General features: G+C 40.7%; 1 protein-coding gene across 3 annotated transcripts in view; it reads right to left on the bottom strand.

Moving 5' to 3' along the window:
* Window positions 1-4262: 4262 nt before the first annotated feature.
* The window catches only part of Wdr37 (WD repeat domain 37), a 61043-nt gene continuing 42487 nt past the window's right edge, over window positions 4263-22818 (bottom strand). For all 3 annotated transcript variants that reach the window (XM_055613195.1, XM_055613194.1, XM_055613196.1), the window contains exons 12-14: window positions 8854-8988; window positions 8251-8365; window positions 4263-7129 (exon numbers count right to left, since the gene is read on the bottom strand). In XM_055613195.1, coding sequence (XP_055469170.1) covers window positions 6998-7129; window positions 8251-8365; window positions 8854-8988 — 382 coding nt within the window. In that variant the 3' untranslated portion in view covers window positions 4263-6997. The remainder of the gene's footprint in view (window positions 7130-8250; window positions 8366-8853; window positions 8989-22818) is intronic.

Below are 22818 nucleotides of genomic sequence, written 5' to 3'. Positions count from 1 at the left end.
CTCTTGTTATCTGCAGCAGTGTGAATAGGATCCAATGAGTCAAGACAAGCACAGAAAGATAAATACCACACAATCTCACCCACACATGGGATGTGAAAAGACTGATCCTTTAGAAGTTGAGAGTAGTAGAATGGCAATGACTAGAAGCTGGACAGCGAAGAGGGAAGAGAGGGGTGAGGAAAGTCAGTCAATGGTACTGTTATAATCAAACAGGTTGTCAGCTCTGCTGCACAGTGCAGCGAGCACAGGTAATCAAACTCTACTGTATGATCAAGAACTAGAATTACCAGCAAGAAATGTTAGTAGAGATATTTACCCAACTTGAATATTCTACAATGAATCTATGTATCCAAACATCACATGGCACTTCACACACACACATTTTATACATACATACATACATATGTATACATATGCAATTTACATATACATACATATGCATATACACATTTGCATATACATGCATATGTATACACACACACACATATATATATAGAATATATATATAGATCTGTATCCAAACATCACTTGGTACACCATATATATATATATGACATGGTGTACCAAGCGATGTTTGGTACACCATATATATATACACACATATATATACACATATATATATATACACATATATTCAATTTAAGGCAGCTGCTGAAAAACAGGAAAAGTGAACTTGGATCCATCTAACAAGGCTTAGTTACAGGAGGAAAGTAAGTTTGCCAACCACACATTTTGCTGTTATGTAGTGCTGGGGATCAAACCCAAGCACTACACCCCGGACCCAAACCCTGAGTCCTGCTGGGGGAATATTCTAATCTTATTTATGAGAGTCAACTTTGGAGCCAGAAAACATTTGTAAGGCATATGTATGGGAGAACATCCTCACCTATCCCTAAAATGCTGTTTTCTCAAAACACAAGCTGAAAGAATAAATATGTATCCTCTGCTCAACACAATTCTTGGACCGCCTCCCAGATCTAAAATGATCTTCAGTCTCAGAATATGAGCAACATAAGAAAACTACTTTGTCGTTTTATGTTCACACCTGGTAAATGAAATCCTTATTACATTTCCTACTTGGACTCTAAGAGTTGTAAAAATGTATTTGAAAACAGCCCAGTTCTGGCACAGTATATAGCCTACTGCCTTTGTACAATTTCCTTAGTGACCATTTTTTCAAGAACACAAAATTGGTTTCATATCCTCATATGGAATATGTACAAACAATGACTGAGAATGAGACATTCACAAATGAAAGAAAAAAACTAATATCTGAGGTGAATAAAATATGGCCAGACAATAAATTTGAAAGAGGCTGTCATAAAGTATCAGCATTCACTTTCCATACATTTGAAATAGTATTCATTTTCTTTTGAATTTTGAAAATTACTCTTAATTATATGCTATTAAGAAACAGTAAAGAAATATTATGTTTGTTTTGAATTACGAAAAACTGGAACACTGAGATCTGTGTTCCTACCATCCTTACTAAGGTTGGGGGCAGCAAGATGGCTCAGCAGTAAAAGCACTTAGTGAACCTGGTGACCCGAGTACAGTCCTGAGAAATTACGAAAGTATAAAGACAGAACCAATTCCACAAAGCTGTCCTTTGGCCTTCGTATGTACACCATAGCCTGTGTATGCATGCACACACACTTTTAAAACTTGTCTTTACACAAATTAAACACGAGACTTGTAAAGCCTGAGGTTTCCCTATTTGGTCCAACCACACCAGCCCAGAAAGTATTAGACTAAATTTTGCATTTTTGTTCCTAGGTGATGACAGACTGATGCATGATTGTGACAGATGAGATGACAGACAGACAGAATAGATATAGAGATAGAATTTAGTTTTATTTGGTTTTTGTCTTACAGAAATGGTTTCGTATTGTGTCTTCAATGAGTCACATTTTCACTCACCATAAGGGTCCTAAGACTAAGAATGGCAAGGTAACCATATGTGGTCCTGTGGGCTTTACTGAAAGCAATACTTTGACTGTGCAGACCTATCACCACTTACACGCCTGCCTCCATTAATGTTTCCACCCTGCAACTGCTGGATTATGGAGATACACACTGTCAGATACGACTTTAAACCCCAGCCAACAATACGCAAAAGTTTTAGTAGTCTGTATCTTTGGCAGATACTTCAATCTTAACAATTAGTCTCAATCGTGTTTCCTGACATTCCTATTAGCTCTGACATCCCCATTCTTACCTGCTGCCCAGTTTCTTTCCAGTTCTCCAATCAACATATACAGTGATGTTTGGTTTAGCATCCTACACAATACTCTTTTGTGAATTATGTTGTGACTAGTGATGCTCACCTCACTTTGTTTTTTACAATGTCTTACAATGAATGAAACACATTATTTTACTTAATTAAAAATAAGCAAAACCCCTTTACTTTTAATGTAAATTTCTTAACCCTTTATAGAATGGTTAATGCACTTTTGTTGACTGCTTTTTCTGATAATCCAGTCATATAAGCACACACACACAGACACACTATCGTCTTTCCTTTAACACTTCCTTCAGCAGTTACTGATGGACTGAATAAGCACTTTTTATTATTTTAATGTGTTATTTTTGTGGGTGCCCAAGGAGGCCAGAAGAGGGAACTGGATCCTCTGGAGCTGGAGTTACAGGTGGTTGTGAGCTGCTCAGTGTGGGTGCTGGGAATCCAGTCTTCTGAAAGAGCAGCAAGGACTATTAACTGCTGAGACACATTGGAGGACACATTGTGGGTTTTTCTTTAAGTGATTTTACTTGAATATTTGCATTTACCAACTTAAAAATATTGCTATCACTAACTCAATGTCCCAATTACAGAAATTTAATAAACCAATAACATTAGTCATATATAAATATCTGCTGGTGCCTTTTTGCTCATTTTAAAACCATTTCCTCCCTAACTTATTTCACACTTCAAATGTAGCTTCTTCTAATATTTTCTTAGTACTTTGAAGCACTCCTTGTTATTTTTCACTGTGATTAAAAGCAGGATTTCTAGTAATTCCTGGAGCTTTGCAGTTTACTTAAACAGAGAAACTGGCTCAACCAATTCTCAGTCCAAAATTTCAAGGGAGAATTCTGATTGGCCATAGAGAAGAAAGAGACTGCTCCTACTGTGTCCCTGTGGCTGAGGGGTGGGAACAATGCCAACACTGTGTGAGTGACTGCTGAGTGCCTGTGACAAAGTATCTGTGAGTAAAGGGGACAAATAAAATGTATCAGCACTAACTTAATGTCTCACAACTGACATTCCCTAATGTATTGTTTTTACGGGTACGTTAAATATCTTGGAGACCCTAAAAATGCCTGCACAGAGCTAAAATAGGTTCCTTCACAGATACATTCTGGATTGTGGCTGAAATAATGCTTCCTTCTTGCAAGAACTACCGGTGCTAGCCCCAAAATAGATCTACAACCATCTCCATGAGGAAGCAACAGGTTCGGAATGAAATCCGAAGTCTTACCAAGGCCTCTGAATGAGATGGTACCTCACCCCAGGGCACCCATCTCGCACTGCGCACTGCCACACCCCAGCCTCACCCCAGGCCACCCACCACACTGCACACTGCCACGCTCTGCTCAGCACCTGCAGCACGCCAAGCTCTTTCTCACCACCTTTGCATGCAGCAACCTACGAACAGGAAATGTTTGACAACTTCCTATCTACTTATAAGCTTTAGGTTTTAGTTAAATGTCACCTTAGCAAGGCTCCTTGGCTAACTGACCTGACAGAGTTACTGAATACCTACCTGTCTATCAATTCCCTCAAGTCCGGAGTACCGAAATTACTGTTATCATTTGTTTTGCACAGAACACTCGGCACGCCAAAGATCCCCATAATCTACTGTCATGTGGACCAAAGCTGCTTTACAAAAGCTATTTTAATGAAGCTAAACTTAAATCCTGTAACTTTCATGACTTCATTTCCAGCTCCTTTCTAAAACATGGCCCATGCTCTTGTACATAATTGAAATGTTTTTAAAAATCCTCTTTTACAAAATGGAAGGAATGCTGTGGCAGAATCTGGTGAACTCTTACAATGCCAGTCTTTACATGCAAAAGAAATGGATAAAGAATATAACTGGGTTTTAAGTCTAAGATAAAAATATTTTCAAACTGGTATTATAAGCAACTCAATTTTCTGGACAACTGTGATGTTTCTGTAACTCAACAATGTTTACAGAGTAACACATGAGGGGAGGAGAAAAACACAAGACTCCCAATAACATAAACCTTTATAGTCATAATTATAGAACACAGATGTTTTAATGAACTTCATATTTCAATGAAGACACTGAATACTTACAAACAATTACATCAATACAGTAAAGATAACTGATTCCACAGAACACTTATAAATGCACTTTTCCCTCAAAAAAAACAAAAAAACTGTTTTTCACAGATTTAAGTAACAAATGATTTACATGGTCTTCAGATTCCCAAATATGTACAAAGCTTTTTTGACCCTACAGATATTGGTGGGGTGGGGGGAATAATTCTGTCCAACAAGGAATCTCTTGGGAAATTTTGTATCAATGCACATTTACTAACCACACATTTCCCCTCCATTATTAAATGAAATTCTGGACACTCTAGCACATAATAGTGTTCCTATTTCCAAACACTAATGAGATCACATGTGGCTGATAGCAGGACTTATCCTTAGCCACATGCACACAAGCCTGCACACACACGGAGCTCAAGCCTGTGCCGGTCATAAACTCTGGAAGGTAACACTGAGGCCACAGCAGCACTGGGATGAGGACAGACGACACAGCAGTTACTGTAAGTCACATTCCTGCTCCTGAGCACTCTGGTCGAGCACCATTAGGGTCTTCTGCCCTCGTGGAAATGAGTGAGGAACCTCGTTTTTTGTGTCAGAGGCTGGTCCCTCCAGTTAGCCAAAGGAAATAAAGCAGCTATTGGCAGTGAAGGACACTAGTCTGCACAGAATTTGATGGCCACAAATATAGATTGTTTAAAACTCCAAATTGTGTCTGGCAGAGATCTTATGTTTAGCTTTGCTGTTTGCATTTGCATACTTTTTTTTTTTTTCAGTGCTCCTAACTCTACCTAAACTTGCGGAGTAAGATGCAAGGAACATAAGAACATGGCTTGTTACTAACATTAACAACTCTGTGAAAAGAGTGGAATGAAGGGGACATGGAAACCTCGTGGCTGCAAGGTAAAGCAGGCCACCAGAAACATCATCATACAGTACTCCACCTTCAAGCAAAATACATTCAAGACAGCCAGAGCTGGGTCTTAAAATTTTAATCAACTACAGCAACCAGCCCGACTCAGCTCTCAAATACACCATGGTGAGACTTGTGATAAAAAACGGTCAGACTTTAAAAATACAACCTTTTTTGTTGTTGTTGTTGTTGAAAAAACAAAATTACTCAAAGAATCACTCTAAATGACTCAGATATAACGTTCCTAGGTTCAGCTCCTTTGGTGCGTAAGTCAAAGGTGCCAATAACCAAGTTCTTACTCCTGGAAAGTGCTACCCATGGGCACCCAAATGTTCTGTGTATGACAATATACACCTTACACCAAACTTCCTACCACTTACTAGTTCAGGTGCCCTCCTCTGCCACCCCAAAGAGAGAACAGGGAGCTGGGGGAGGGGTGGGAGGTGAGGTAACCATAACAGCGTATTACCTCTTCTCTTCTCCCAAAGTGGTCAGTCTCCAAAGGATGGTAGGTAAAGGATTTATATATGAGGGCAGTAACTGAGATGTCTCTTTATCAAAACTGTAACTCTATAAGAAACACAAACTTACAAGTATCAGATGAACAGTGATTTCTAGAAGGCAAGAATGAAAGGCTCACTCGTGCAGTAGTAGGACTGGCACTGAGAGGTAGCCAGGCTATTCAAGACTAATGCTTCTTGTTGCCTATGGACTATCTGCCATGGCTATCACTGTCCCAGGCTATCTAGAAAGCCTTTAACCTTCAAGGTACATTTGGTATGGTTGTCTTTCTTGCCTTCTACCTTGAATTCAATATTCCAGCTTTAAAATCAAGTGCTTTATCCACACAACAATGAGACTCCAAAGTTTTCCCAATATTTATGTTGAGGTAGTGCTCATTTATTTGCATTCTTGGCTCTCAAATACCACTAAAGAAGTGAACCCATTTAGAAATATGCAAACCAAAGGTGTAGAAAATAAATAAGATTTTGTCTTCAGGTAGCAGGGCCTTCGTATAAAGGTCAAGTCACATTCAATGGATAAATCATTTTAAACTTCTAAAAACTGTTTATAACCACAGCTAGAAATTAAAGTGCTTTGAATTTTGTTTAATGTCTAGAATCAGTGATTAGAGTCATCGTATTTTAAAATTTGCTTGTATGAGACCTCAAGAGATTGAAATCATTTTCTATAAAACAGCAGAAACATCTTCTTCTCAAAAGAAACTCTGCACAAACATTGTAAATCCAGGTTACTTTTACAGAACTGGAACAGAAGTCAAGAGCTGAAATGGAATTACACAACAGCACATGCTACAACTTCACACAAACCAAGTATGAGATCTTTCAGTCCCGCCTCTCGTTAGCCAACGCAAATGAGCTCTGCAGTCTTCCCAGGACAAGGTAGATACGTATAGTTACTCCAGACAATGTAACAGACTGATTATGCCTCACAACAGATACAGTTCACATTTAATTTATACAATGTAATGTAATGCCCTACTGCTCATCTGTCAAAGTCAAGAACTCAAAGCATTTTGTATGCTACATTGGAAGTGAGCTTCACTTCTACTGACCAGAGGATGCCAATATACACAAGACAGAAATAAAGAACAGAATCACACATCTCTCTGTACATTTCATGCAAGCTGGGCACAATGTGAAAAGAACATTTACAAGGCACCCTTCCCAGGGGCAAACTCTCACTATAATGGCTGATTAATATGCAGAAAAGGCTGCATGAATCTAAGGTCCATGGCAAACTTGGAGCTAAGGAACAGCAATGACTTATTTTTCTTGTAACAATGCAGGAATGTTGATGTTCCAACCAATAGCTTGCCTATCGAAGCCACATGTAAACAAATTGCAGATAGGGTGGTCTTCACTCCATGCTGAGCAGCACACCATTCGTCTGTGACCCTAGGAATAAATACACACAAAAACCTTAACACTTCCGCCATGCTAACTACATTAACTAAATGAATAAAGTAAGAGCGAAAAGTCAACATAAATGTACCTCAAGTGAGCCAGAAACTACTATGCATGGCAACAGGCTCTCAGTAGCAAGGGCGAACTGTGTGCCGTTGGAACAAGTACGTGTTGAATAAGTGAATGGGAGCTTTTTGGGGGGAGGGCCCATACAAAAAGCCATGACTAGTGTTTCTTCAAGAAAATGAGTAAGATTATATAGTCTCTGTACATTTCATGCAAGCTGGGCACAAAGTGAAAAGAACATACACAAGGCACCCTTCCCAGGGGCAAGCTCCTGTGACCATGCAGGAATGCTGATGTTCCAACCGATAGCTTGCCTCTGGAACCCACATGTAAACAATTGCAAATGGCGTGGTCTTCCCTCCATGCTGAGCAGCACACCATTCATCTCTGTTTGCTTAAGGGCACAGTGCTAGATGTTCCTTAAACACATTCTGATTCTGCTCAGCTGAGCTCGAGCCATGAATGCAGGCACTACTGAGTGATATGAATAAAACACATGGAAGTATCCACCAAACTCCTGTAGAGCGTATCCGATGGTAGCAAGGAGCAATTCCCTAATTTATAAGAAACTCTCATTTATTTATTTACTTATTTGTTTGTTTTTAATTTATAAGAAAGACAGAAGTCCCTATGGGACACCTTTCCATAGGAAGATGTTTTCTGGTTGGAGGTGGAAGCAGATATCCCATCTCCAGGAGTTCCTACCAATTTATGACTAGGGCACAATTGCATAAAATTCATGCTAAAGCTAATTTTTCTCTCTTCTAAATGTGGAAGTCTTTAGTTTTTTATTAAATGTTTTATTTTTCATATTAATTAATGTTTATTCACTTTGTATCCCAGCTGTAGCCCCCTCCTTCCCCCTCATTTCCTCCCATGCCCCTCCCCAAGTCCACTGATTCATCTGACCCTAGCTCAGGTCTCATCAGGACTGGCTGCTAATATGTAGGCTGTTTGTGTTTCTCCGAGGCAGCACTGAGATAAAAACACAAAAATGCAAATTCTCCTTTGCTGTTCATAATGAATGAACACACTCTAACGGATACCTGCCGGCTGCTCCGCGGAAGGCGTGCTAGTCGCACTCCTGACATATCAAACAATCGTACTTGCCGGTTGTCATGGGGAAGGGCTATGATTTTTTGACCAACACATACATTGATCCTACAAAGAAGATAGAGAAACAAGTTTGTGTAAATTTGTGTAAATATTGACAGTGCAGTATTTTGAATTTGCATATAATAATACAATAGTCAAGTCCACATTACATTTCAAGGCAAACTAAAATAGTGAACACAGTGGTAGCCTGCCTATGACACTGGACAAGAGATTAAGATACACCTCCCTGCCAGATCACACATGGACCCCACACACTTGCACAGTACAGACACGCATTATCCAATAGCAGACAGAGCCTCTCAGTAAGTTAACAAAGCCCTATAGCACCTGGCTACCAAAGGCCCTTTCTATTCTTGTAAGTCTTACTACAGCAATGTAATACATTGCTGTATGTAATACAGTGCTAAGTTTAAGTACTTACAGATACTGAATTCACATAAGAGGATTGATAAAATACATTTTCCCAGGCGGCTGAACCTCCTTTCCAAAGGCTGTATGATCAAACAAGGCAATAAATTACAATCAACCCTTACCTATTAATGGCTGAGTCTGTACGAATTGTCGCAATTGGAGATCTCATATTTTTTAAGTCCCAGACTTTTACTGTGCGGTCGTCACTGCCTGAAACGACGTTGTCTCCCACAGTGAACACAGCAGAGGTCACAGTGCTACAGGTAAAGATTGGACATGTCAGCAGTTAGAGTGCAGGATGTCCTAACCAGCCCTCCACAGTACATGCTACACAGTCTTGCTTCCAGAGTGGGCCACAGAGGGCAAGGAGGCTGGAGATGTGCAAGCTTATGGTGTCTTCTACTCTGCGACCTGTGCCTACTTCTTAAACTCCCCTTGTAATCATGTTTAAAAAGGACCCCTGCTTTATTTCCCAACAGGGCAGGAAAATGCAGCCTGTCTACTCTGTCCTATAATCCTCAGACAGGACAGCAAAAAAGTTACTAGAAAAGCATGGACTAAACAACCTGCCAAAACTTTCATATATTTAGGTCTGGTGGAATGAATTAAATAAAAATCCATTCCAACTGTAACTTCCAATTCACTCAAAACATAGGAGTTAAGGAAACCACTAGGTAATTCACAAGTGACAAAGCTCTATTGACATTTTTTTTCCAAGTAAGATATAACTGTGAGAGAGCTCTTTTAGTAAAATGTTTGCCACACAAGCATGTGGTCCCAAGTTCACTCCCCCAGATCTCATATAAAAAGTCAGGCATGGCAGCAGACACCTGTCATCCTAGTGTTGAGTGGGTGGAGACTGAAGGATTCCTAGAACTTGCTAGTCAGCCAGTCTTCTGAAATTTGTGAACTCCAGGTTCACTGGTGTCAAAAACTAAGGTAAAGAGCAAATGAGTGAGGAAGTTACTAGATGTTGAAGATACTAGATCCTAGGCAGCCTCAAAGTGCACACATACAGCACCACTAGTCATTAGAAAAGTTGGCCCAATTAGAAGTGGTCATGGCCTACTGGGTTAACTTGTGATGCAGCTTTTCCTTTCAAGCCAAAGTCACCAATCACTTAAGACAGGACTAAGATGATAAGATGGCACTTGAGGAAGAGCTTCAACTCCATCACATCTCTTCACTGGCAAGTTCTGTAAGAAGATGTGATAGACAGACATCAAGAAGATAATGGGCATCTTAGGCTTCATGTGGGTCCACTAGTTAGGGGAGTGGAGGATATCACTGACACAGACTATATTGCCTGTTGCTTTTTGATCACTTGCCCCTGATGGGACTTCCCTACCAGGCCACAAGGGAGGAAGATGACCTCAGACCTCATGTGAACAGACGAGCTGAGGTGTCCGGGTAGGGGGCTCCCCTACTCTAAGGAACAAGGGAGAGGGAATGTAGGAGGGAGTGGAACTGGGAGGAGAGAAAGGAGGGGCCTATGACTGAGATGTAACTTGAATTATTAATAATAATAATAATAAAGAAAATGTGATAGAAGCCTACTTCCCATGAACTAAGGACTGAGAAACCTTACTCACAGTCCATCCTTTAAAATGCAGCTTAGCATGTCATATAAGAATACCTCGTGAGAATGCTACTGTGTTGACCGTATTCAGGGAGTCTCCATTTTGCCATGCGTCTCTATAGTAGGACTCTGAAGGACTTGCTTCCTGTCTGGTGTGGTGTGGCCTGTGCATTTTGGTTAATGTATTAATATCCAATCTCCCAGGATTGGTACACAAAGCAGAATACTGCCTGATTCCAGATCAGCAGATTCAAAGACACCAGTGCATGAGCTCTCAGGACTCTACCCTAACCTCTACTGAGGTCTCCCACACTACAAAACCCATGGCTATCCATTCCATGCGAAGGCTCACCATTGATAAGCTTTTGAAGTTGCCCTACAAGGTGACAGACAGCTAAGCTTTGTTATGATGTCTTCTTATCCCCACAAATCATTAATTTGTACAAGCAAAAGCTTGATTTCTACATCCTAAATTTATACAGCAACTGCTTGGAACTCAGGAATGCCAATTTAAATGCCACTTGCTCTTGTCCCAGAATCTGTACTAAGATGTGATTCCATGCTTTATTCAGTTACTAGTTCCTAGTAACTTATTCAGTTACTACTTCCTTATAAAAGCTCTATTAATCTAAACAGACATACCTAAGTTCTAATTAAGCCTAAGTTCTACTGCATTAATCAAGGATTTTCAACTACAATATCAGTGTTGTTTACTAAAAATACTAAGAACCAAAGGGTTTTCAACAAGACCTGACAATAAACTATGGCACAATACTGAGGCCCCAGAATACAATCAGGACTAATAACAGGGGTAACACTATCTTCACATTAACACATCTTGTCTTCTGCATGCAAGACAATCTTTGCCAGGGCACAGGCATCTGCAACACAAATGTGCCAAGACTGATTACTCAGCTAGAACTGGGTGGGATTTGTCTGGTAGGGTATTCTGGGCACTGTGGAGTATACAGGCTCCCTCCCTCCACTCATCTGATGCGGGTGGGTACCTCCTCCCTACATGTGACAATCAATGTCTCCAGAAAGGCAAAAGTACCTGGGTAAGAAACCAGTGCACTGCATCTTGATGGTGTATAAATGACACATAACACACAGAAATATATGAGGGGAGAAATGGACATGTGGACAAACCTGTAAAATGTATTTTTTAATGTATTTTTAATGATTATTTTTATTCTATATGCATTGGTGTTTTGCCTGCATATATGTGTGAGGGTATCAGACCCTTGAACTAGTGTTACAGACAGCTGTGAGCTGTCATGTGGGTGCTGGGAATTGAGCCTGAGTCCTCTGAAGAGCAGAGAGTGCTCTTAATCGCTAAGCCATCTCTCCAACCCCATGTATTCTTTATTTAATAAGTAAAGGCATAGGGCCTGACTATAAATGAGGTATAGCAAAGGTTACAGGAACTTTAAAGAGTTTTTTATACTGCCAGAGATTTGAAAAGCATGAAGTAAAGATGTCCATTGACTTCTGTTTGCAGTATATTCTAGGAGGTTTCTGGTCAAGTTAAATTTCAGCTAGCATCTTGCTCAATTAATGTAAAAAGAAAAAAGCCTCCATAAAAGATCATCTGACCCTATGTTAATGAAATGCTAGAAGACATTAGGTTCTTAATAAATCACAATCCTGACAAGTATTGGAGGACATCAAAAGAAAAACCTGGCAAAGAGGCAGTAGTTTTAAAGGCACCCTTGGACCATGGGTCCCACAGGGAGGCTAGTGAGCTTCAACCACTCACTGGAAAAGCTTCAGACTCTGCCAAACTCCAGCAAAACTCATTTATCTTGTCGTGGAGAGCAGCCGAGCATGTACTTCCAGCTGACAGTATGGTACCTTCTCACCACACACCACTGCCTGATCTGGAACATTCTGCTCCCTCCGTGGGTCTCAATCAATGGAAATACTGTAATGCTAGCACTCCTCATTAGGACTAACAGCTGTCTTCCCTTTCACACAGAGACACAAAACTGTTTTGCATAACAATCTGCCGAAATTTCACAGCTAAGAAAAAAAATATATGATGTGGAAAATGCTGGACCATGAAATGCTAATGCAGTGCACTTTTCTGGCATCGTGTCAAAAATTGACTACTGGGTTGCCATCCCTTATTTTTAAAATTTAGGTTCCTACAAAAGAACAATTTTGTATTTGTAGAGCAGTGGACCCTGTGTTTATAGACAGTAAGCACTCCCTAAGTAGAAACACAAGTGTATAAACACAGGCCATCCATATTACAACATAGGCTTCTGTGTTCCAGCACATATAATCTTTCAAAAGAATGTGGTCTTTCCCCTATCCACTTTAGCATGTCTACTGTTGTCCTTGTTCAGCTCATGTTTAGGCAGTCATGTTGGTAAGATTTATGGGTATAGCTTCTGACTTTACTAGGAGACACAATCTCATAGCAAACTCGCTGTTCAGCAAACTCCCAGATCACCTTTAAATCTTTTGGGAGTTGTTTTGTGGTTTTAACATATATGCATATAACAACAATTAATTTAAAAAAAAAAAAAAAAGGTCATGAATTTGAAGAACAGGAAGGGTACATGAGAGAGTCTAAAGAGAAGAAAAGGGGAAAGGATGTGTTTTAATTATATTATAATCTTAAAAATAATTTAAAAAGAATGTATGTAGAGCTGGAGAGATAACTCAGCAGTTAAAAGAACTTGTTCTTGCAGAGGGCCCAGATTTGGCTCCTAGAACACACATAGCAGCTCCAAGGAATCCTACACCTTCTTCTGACCTTTGTGCATATCAGGCATGCCTATGGTGCACATACACATGTAGGCAAAACTCTCACACACATAAAAACAAATGTGTGTTTTTAAATTCTTTTCAAGAAAGGAGGTAAAAGTGTTACTGGGACTTTATTGCTCTGACCAGTCAACTGTTCAAGTGTATGCCAACATCAATATCAAAGTGCATATACTTCACCTAGACTGAACCACAGATCCAACTTTCAAACAAAGCAGTCTGGAACTGGCAACCAAAGTGTGTCCCAAGCGGCCAAACCAAAACCTACAGCCAGAATGCACCCACCCAGAACACTGCACACTGCACACTGCTACAGAAAGTTGGGGAAGAGAGCAACTGCATTCCCCACACCCAGCCTGGACCAGCGGCTTCTCCCTGACTGCTACCTTCCAGACTCTTTGTACAGAACCAAACTCCAAACAGGTAACACCAGTCCACATCCTAGTAGCCTAATTCTGTGGACATGCCAGGATCTTGGGAAGTAATAATTTTTTTTTTACCTTTCCTATTATCTGTGTTTTTCAGAACGTACACAACCTGTATTTGAAAAGATCAGATGCCTAATTGGCCAACAGAAAAGCCGTATCTGAATCAAATGTATTTCTAAATATTTCTTGATGGATAATTCCACCAAATTTAAACAATAAGATAAAAACAGACAAACAAAAATACCAAAGGAGAGGCTGAACTTGTACCACGTTTTGTTCTTGTTGTTACTGTTTTTCTTCCGGTAAATTCAACTGTTCCCTAGGGAGAGAAAATTACTTCTACTGTCATGTAACACAACCGTAAAATCACTTAGTCATTTTCTTTTGTAACCCTCCCTCCTCAGATGATCAGAATTCTGCTACCTACATTGCCAAAGCCCTGTTCATCTAGAAAAGACTTACTAAGCACCTTTCTGGGTGCCAAACCTTGCTCTGTGTGGTGAAGGATGACCAGAGAAGAGGGAAAAACTACTGCCTGTGAGACCTCCTTCTAGAGAAGCCAGCAATGTTTGCCTGTTTGTAACGAATGACCGTGAGTTTGAGATGCAGACCATAACTGAGAGCCAAAACTGCACTGCGCTGCCAGCAGCCAACGTGGAGCTGCAAGCCTCTGAGGGGGGTCACGGCAATGACTGGCCTACTGGCCTGCAGTAACTTCAGAGCACCCCAGGACAGTGTGTTTAGGGTGTGGGTACAGACTCAGCGCAGCCTAAGCTGACTTGGAACTCACACACAGACCAGGCTGGCCTTGACCTCAAAGGATCTACCTGCCTTGCTGGGATTAAAAGTGTGTATCACCATGCCCAGTGGGGATAAATTCTTAAGACTGTTTTACTAAGCAAAGAGAGGACCCTAACTAAAAATGCTCAATCCCCATCCTGAAAGACAAAGAGGATGGACATCAGAAGAAAAAGAAAACAGGAAACAACCTAGGAACCTGCTACAGAGGGCCTCTGAAAGCCAGAAGAAAACAGGAAACAACCTTGGAACCTGCCACAGAGGGCCTCTGAAAGCCTCTGCAGTATAGACTGTCAAAGCAGATGCTGAGCCTGATGGACAACTGATGGGTGGAGTGAATAGAATTTTATGTAAGAAGTGGGAAATAGTAAGAGCTGGAGAGGACAGGAACTCCACAAGGAGAGCAACAGAACAAGAAAATTTGAACACAGGGAACTTCCCAGAGACTCATATTCCAACCAAGGACTATTCGTGGAGATAACCTAGAACCCTGACAATGCAGCCACTTCTGATGAGAACTGATAGACTAAGATCAGAAAGGAGAGGAGAACCTCCCCTACTCCCCTATCAGTGGACTTGGGAAGAGGCATGCATGCAGAAAGGGGGGAGGGTAGGACCGGGAGGGGAGGAGGGAGGGGCTTATGGGGGGATACAAAATGAATAAAGTGTTATTAATAAAAGTTAAAAAAAGACTGTTTTAACTACACTAGTAAGAACTCTTTTCAAATTCAAAGATTAAAAATCAGCTTAAAATACACATTTATTTAAAATTATTACTAAAAAGTTAAAACACTAAGATTCAAACCATCAGCTGGGTGGTATTGGCACATATCTTTAATCTCAGCACTCGGGAAGCAGAGGCAGGAGAGGCAGCCTGGTCTACAGAGCAAGTTCCAGGAAAGCCAGGGCTACACAGAGAAATCCTTTCTCAAAAACCAAAAAAAGAAAAATTAAAAAAATAATCATACAATGTCATTCTTCCAATGACGTTGAGTCAGAGCTAATTTGCTTTCTTGAAATTGTGCTATTTTAATTATATTGATAATTGGAAAGAAATTGCAACAAATGTACTGCTTTAAACAGTGAAAAGTGACTACCATCAGGAAAAAAAAATTCATATAATGATGTCTTCCTTGCAATATCAAGGGTCAAGGCTCATTTGCTTTCTTGAAATCATGTCATTCTGACTTAAAAACATTGTACATTTTGGAAATTAGATTGATAACTGTAAAAAAATTAGCAACAAATGTACTGTTTAAACTTAGTGAAAAGTGGCCTCCCTTGAGTTTTAATTATTTAACTTTCCATTTCTTTTCTCGACACAACACTGATGGTCAATTAAAAATAATCAACATCTCCATAGAAGCCATTATGAATTCATTTATATATATAAGAATTTTCCTGTTTTTTGAAATTTTATAATTTTTTTATTTTTATTTTTTATTTATTATAATTTTTTCACTTTGTATCCTAGCTGTAGTCCCCTCCCTCGTCCCCTCCCAATCCCACCCCTTTTTCCTCTTCTCCTCCCATGTCCCTCCCCCAGTCCACTGATAGGGAAAGTCCTCCTCCCCTTCCATCTGACCCTAGACTATCAGGTCTCATCAGGACTGGCTGCATTGTCTTCCTCTGTGACCTGTTAAGGCTGGTCCCCCCTCAGGGGGAGGTGATCAAAGAGCCAGCCACTGAGTTCATGTCAAAGACAGCCCTGTTTCCCTTGACCCACTTGGAGACTGAGCTGCCGTGGGCTACATCTGTGCAGGGGTTCTAGGTTATCTCCATGAACGGTCCCTGGTTGGAGTATCAGTCTCAGAAAAGACCCCTGAACACAGATTTTTCAGGCAAATGGTGGGAACTAGAAAAGATCATCCTGAATGAGTTACCCCAGAAGCAGAAAGACACACATGGTATAGTCTCACTTATAAGTGGATATTAGACATATAAGATAATCATACTAAAATCTGTACACCTACAGAAGCTAAGCAAGAAGGAGGACCCTGGGAAAGATGCTCAATCTTCATTCAGAAAGGCAAACAGGCTAGACATCGGAAGAGGGGGAAAAAAAACAAGGAACAGGAGAGGAGCCTACCACAGAGGGCCTCTGAAAGACTCTATACAGCAGGGTATTAAAGCAGAGGCTGAGACTCAAAGCCAAACTGTGGGCAGAGTGCAGGGAATCTTATAAAAGAAGGGAGAGACAGAAAGACCTGGAGGGGACAGGAGCACCACAAAGAGAGCAACAGAACCAAAATATCTGGGCCCAGGGGTGTTTTCTGAGACTGATATAAATTACATTTTACAACAACTTTTAACATAATAGAATGCATGGGCTGATGAGCTGGTTCAGAGCATGAAGGTGCTTGCCACCAAACCTAAGAGCGTGGATCTGATTCCCAGTACTCACATAGTGGAAGAAGAAAAGACACTCACAAGGTGACCTCCAGACATGTGTCTAAGTGCCTTCTCACCTCCCGCCAGACACATACACATGTACACAATACACACAAAATGTAGTAATTATCTTAATATAGTGAAAACAATATTTATTCATTAGAAAGATTAGAGAACGTGAGGCCACTACAATGTACTTTAAGGTTTCTTACTCTTAAATATTAACAAATTAGCAAAACATCTAGTGTCAGAAAAATCACTCCTTGAATAAACAAATAAAAGATGAGTCACTAAATGGCACCACACAGAGCAGAGTGGGTCCTTGTGCCCCCGCCTGCGTCCTCAGGGACTGTTTCAAGGCCTGACAAAAGTCTTCATTCACCAAACAAGGAGGCTGACCAAAATGATTTCTAACTTGAGAACGGGGCCAACTCCACCTATCTAACGCTGGATTGTGTATGCTGAGAGCAGCTGGCTGCATCTTGAGCCCCAGGCAGAACTGAACTCCAGACCCCATGAGAACACCCCTCAGAGGTGGTGGAGCACGATGTGTGCACCCACATGTATGTACACTATGCACATGCAGTGCACTTCAACCTCGCACACACAGAAATGCATGCCACCAAGAAACTGATAAGAACACTTTTTAAAGCAAGCTCTACTTGATTTTGCCCCTCACTGAGAAGACTACGGGAATAATAAGATGGGTGTCAAAAAGGTCCCCATGGGTTCTACACTTAGGCAAGGAAGGAAGACAGCAAATAAAGTATCACTTTTAAAGTTCAGAATGAAGCCAGGTACGGCAGCACATGCCATAATTCCAGTGTTCAAAAGATGAGGCAAGAGAGCTGCCAAAAGTTTAAGGCTAACCTATGCTAAATAATTAGCTGCAGCACAGCCTAGACTACATGTGACACCCTGTTTCTAAAGGACAAACTCACAAAATGTTCAGAATGGGTTCTTATCAAAACTGCCTAACACATAGCACTTTTTTTTTTTTTTTTTAAGACAGCCAGCCAAGAAAATATGTGGAGACATTTTCTCCTAACATGTGGAGAATTCACACATTATCTACTTCTGGTCATTGAAGAACTGACATTTGAGGGGCAGACATCAAAAACAATCATGATGATGCCACAATAGGTAAACAACCCTAGTGTGACCATATATCAGACTACTGGCAGAAACTTCCAGAACTGCCCCTCTAACCTGTTGAAAAAAATGTGCCTACATCCACCACTCACCACGGAAACAGGGAAGGGACATGGCTGAAGGAAGCACTGCAGTGGAAAACTTATTCCTGACTTGTAGTCATCAAGCTGGGACCAAGATAAACCTTTAAGCTATGACTCAGCTATCACAACAAGCGACATATAAAAGCCAATCAACTCCCGAAAGATGGCAGTCCTGCCATCCTTTGCACTACACAAGCCTGCAAAGAGCCCACCAGAGCTGAACTGATAGGTAATGGTAGTCATGGTACCACTGGTTTCTTCCTAAAGTGTCAGAGTCCAGCGTACACCCTGGTAAACTCAATATCAGCTATGGATCTCTAACCAAGAGATACCCTTGCAAACTTCCTCAATACCCTCGAACTTACTTAACTTCATTCGTGTTCACCTAGGGAAACCAGAACCTGATTTAGTAACTCTGTGCATTCCACACTTGCCTCTCCAAAGAAAATGCAATGGGCCTTATGCACCCTGACCTGTACTTGCCTACACCTGCAGATGTACCATGCTACTCTGCCTCACATGCCTACTCCTTCCTTTCACCTTTTACCTCAAGAGACTTCGACAGCCAACTTCCAGGAAACACCAAAAGCTACAGAGACCATCCAACCACCAGATTCTGTAACCAGTATCAGCTGCCTCTGCCTGACAGAAGAACACAGCCATCATGATGCCTCCCTCTACTCAACCAAGTGCTCAGCTAGACGGCAGCCCCTCATACTCCTTTATCTGAAAGCAAACCTGTAAAATTCTCTCCACACCCTTCTGGAAACCCATGCCTGAACCCCCAACAGGGACAGGTAGAGTCACTGCCACCAGACAAGCTGTGTGAGACAAGGATACAGCCCTACTCCTAGCACCCAACAGCCATGGTGGCAGCTGTCCTACAGATTCACTTTGCACCTCACTGCCAGTAACTATCCATTTCACACCAAAGAAATTAACTTTGTCTCATTCTTTTAAAATGGCAATTCATACCTATACCATTCATCAAAGATAGATGTTTTTCCTAGTGAAATTTCACAGTTGTATAAGAGGAGACATGTTTCAAATCAACTCCTTCTTGGAAAAGATGTATCCTGACAGAAACATAGTATCTTACTTTTTAAAAAATCTTCTTCACAGCAAATATTACTTGAAAAGCTACAATACTGACTAAGACCCTACAAGACATGGCAGCTTCCCTTTAAAATTAGGCAAATCATGACACTTTTATTATGAACCAAATTAAGCTACTTTTTTGAAACCGCTTATACTTACTACTCTCAATGTACAGAAATGTTTTACCTCAGGGCCTTCACACTACAGACACAGTGACATCCCTTTAGAGTTATTAACTAAGCAGAAGAAAAACATTATCTTGGTAATTTTACACAAGGGAGACAGAATCACTGAGAAACAGCAACCCACAGTGCTGGACAGAAGAACAGCACTGTGCTTGGTGCTCTCTAGACTAAGCAACAGCACTCATATCTGTGCTCTCTAGACTAAGCAGCATTCAGCTAAGCTCTTGATTTATCTGTTTCATGTACTAGTCTTCTTTTCCCAGAAGACAAAGGCTGCTAAGAGAATAAACCATTCTTTACAACTACCTACATGTGCAGGGGCCTACTAAATACACATAATTTTAAAATATATGCTCTTGGTCCATTTTATAATAGTCCTTCAGAATACAGAAGGGAATTCCTAACACCAAAACATTCAAGTCCTTGCTTTATAGGATGTGCCTTAAGCTGTTTGTTACTCAGAGTTGACATATATTGATATGCTACCTTTAAAAAGTTACGAGTGGCTAGGGAGAATGTTTGCTTACCATATGAGAGTCAAGATTTGATCTTCAATATCCCTCCCATAGACATACATATACAAATACACATATATTTATTATTTCTAATATACATAAGGAACAATAAATGAGGACTGAAAAAAGTATAATTAGACATTATCCTAGTCACTGTTCCACTGCTGTGAAGAGACACACACCATGATCATGGGAACTCATATAAAGGAAAACATTTTATTGGAGCTGGCTTTCAGTTTCAGAGGTTTAGTCCATTATCAGCATGGCAGGAAATATGGCAGCATACAAGCAAACATGGTGCTAGAGAAGTAGCTGAGAATTCTACATCCAGATCCACAGGCAGCAGGGAGAGAGAGACATTAGACCTGGTTTGAGATTTTGAAACCTCCAGGCCACCTCCAATGATGTACCTTCTCCAACAAGGCCACATCTACTCCACCGAGGCCACACCTAATCCTTCTCAAGCAGTGCCACTCCCTAATGACTAGACATTCAAACATATGAGCCTATGGGGGCCATTCCTATTCAAACCACCACAACATTAACACCAAGAACCACAACTGACTTCAGAGAAGCCAAAACAGAAGACAAAGAAGACATATAAAACTGAAAATGCACCAGCCCATTTAATGTGGGAACAACATAATACATACAGGAGTCCTCAAGGTGTCCAGCGTTTCCTTGCTTTACACAAACATGAATTAGAAGGGTGAAAGTCATTTTCAAAGTTTTAGTTCTTACGAATTACTAGAGAAATCACTTATGTGGAACAGCTGGCTCCCCAAGGTGGCAGTTAAATGTTGTGTTATTCTGATCTACTACTGAGTGTCAGAACCCTGCAGCTCCAGTACGAAGCAGAAAATCCAGGCGGTAGCTGACTGAAAAAGGAAGTGGCAGCAGTTTCAAATCTGATCAGGTGACTGGCTCACCCAAACTAAGTGTGAACGGGCTGTCTATCAGTATTGGCTGTGCCAGAAGCAAACCATGCTTTTAATGCATTATAACTACCATCTCCCCCCCCCCCCCAGAAGCTGGAACATTTGGCAGTTCCTTTCCCTTGTACTCTGTGGGTTCTACACAACACAAAGTGGTTTCTATCTGCAGTTGGCAGGATGTAGAGCGTTTAATCCCAGCAGAAGCAGGCAGATCTCTGTGAGTTTGTGGTCTACAAAGCAAGTTCCAGGACAGCCAAAGCTACACAGAGAAACCCTTTCACAAAAAACACTCCACCTCTATTCTCAGTGAGTCAGAACATTTGTAGTTTGTGGTAAAACCCTGATGGCTGGTCTTTGTATTACCTCAGTGACAGCTCACAACAAAGCTATCGATGCATCCACTGAGTAGTACCCATTTCCTTTTGATACTTGTTTTTATTAGTTTCTGAACAGCCCATTTCTGTGGTTGGCTGAAGACAGGATTTCAATGTAGCCAAGCCTGGCCTTAAAACTCAACATCCTGGTACAGTTTCCCACATACTAGGATCACAGTGAAGGCTTTAAAATGAGCAGCATGCATAAATAAATCTCTTACTTTTGAGAACTGTATTCTGAATCAAGAGGCAACTTTAAAGCACATCACTTAGACTGACATAGTACCATACCACCTACTCAAGTATGACAGAGTAAGCCCAAGTGAGGAGTTCTTAGAGTTGCTGACCCAGACACGCTGACCTGCCCATTTACCCAAACACCAAGAATGGTATCCAGCATACTCCAAGACAACTGTGTATCACAGTGCCCACCACATGCTTATACAGCTACTGTGTGTCTAATATCCTGTTGTTGTTTTTCATAGCTAATTCATTACACAAAGACCTATTCCACACTTAAGCACAAACCAATGCAGATAGATGCTACTTACGCCCACTGCCCACTGTGTTTCCCTATAAACTTGTGTGTCCTAGATAAGCGAAGAAATTAAACTGAGAAAATGGACTAGTTCAATTGGAAGAGTAGCAAAGCCCTGGGTTCCATTCTCAGCAATAAATAAAACTTGGCATAGTGGCAAACACACCTATGATACCAGTATTCAGATGGTAGAGACAACAGGATCAGAAGTTCAAGGACATCATCAGTCCCTAAGGTCAGTCCCTAAGGGGAAAAAATTAAAAACAGAGGAAAACCTACCACTAGCCTGCTAGTCCTTAGCTATTTTCAACCTTGAGTTATTCATTTATTTATATTGTTTGAGAATTTCATACATACAAACATACATACATAGAATGTGTTTTAATCAAGTCTATGCCCCATTCCCTCCCCTCCAATTCCTTTCCTATCCCTTATCACTATTTCTTCCCAATTTCATGTGTTTCTTTGTTCCTTTGTTGTTGTTTTTTAACCCACTGAATCTACCCAGTGCTACGAGCATGTGCACAGGTGTAGGCCATCGATTGGCACATGGGCAGCCGCTCCAGGGCTGAACCCCTAAAGAAAACTTACGTGTGATCTTGAGGACACTGTAATGTTACAAATTGTTTTATTTCTCAGAATGGTCATTTCTACTTGTGAACACACTTCTGAAGCTGTACTCCTGTCCCTAGAAAGTATTACTCCCTGGTATCTATGATGACAGAGTACTTCCTTACACAGAAGAGCATAAAAGTGGTCACCAGTAGTAACGCAGATTTTAAAACTAAATACAATTTGGCTATAGTGGCAGTCGCCTGTAATCCCAGCACCCTCGAGAAAAGAGGCAGAGAATTAGAAATTCAGGCTTGTCTTCAAGCTGTACATACGGTTCAGCTTGAGCTAAAAATAAAAATGATTTTACCATAGATTTAAGTGTAGTTATTCAGGGAGAGGCTCCATGAAACATTGTCTCAAAAAAAAAAAATCGTTTAAACAAATAAATTAATAATTAAAATTAAAAAACAAGTACAGTCCTCCAAAATCTCTGACATCATGCACCTTGACAGCAGAAAGCCACCACTTCTCCCTAGCTTATACCCTAGTGATTCCCACATGCTGGCTCTGACAAAGAACAAAATGCAGTTCTAATTAAAAATCAACTGCCATCTACATAAATATGCCATTTTCCAAACAGTTTTTTAAAAGCATAAAGAAAACTGTTACTATAATACAAAG

Source organism: Psammomys obesus, unplaced genomic scaffold, assembly GCF_907164565.1.
Source record: "Psammomys obesus unplaced genomic scaffold, mPsaObe1.curated_primary_1811, whole genome shotgun sequence".
In the NCBI taxonomy this organism is placed as follows: domain Eukaryota; kingdom Metazoa; phylum Chordata; class Mammalia; order Rodentia; family Muridae; genus Psammomys; species Psammomys obesus.
The sequence above is the reverse complement of the archived record's forward strand: the minus strand, read 5'-3'. Positions and strand labels throughout refer to the sequence as shown.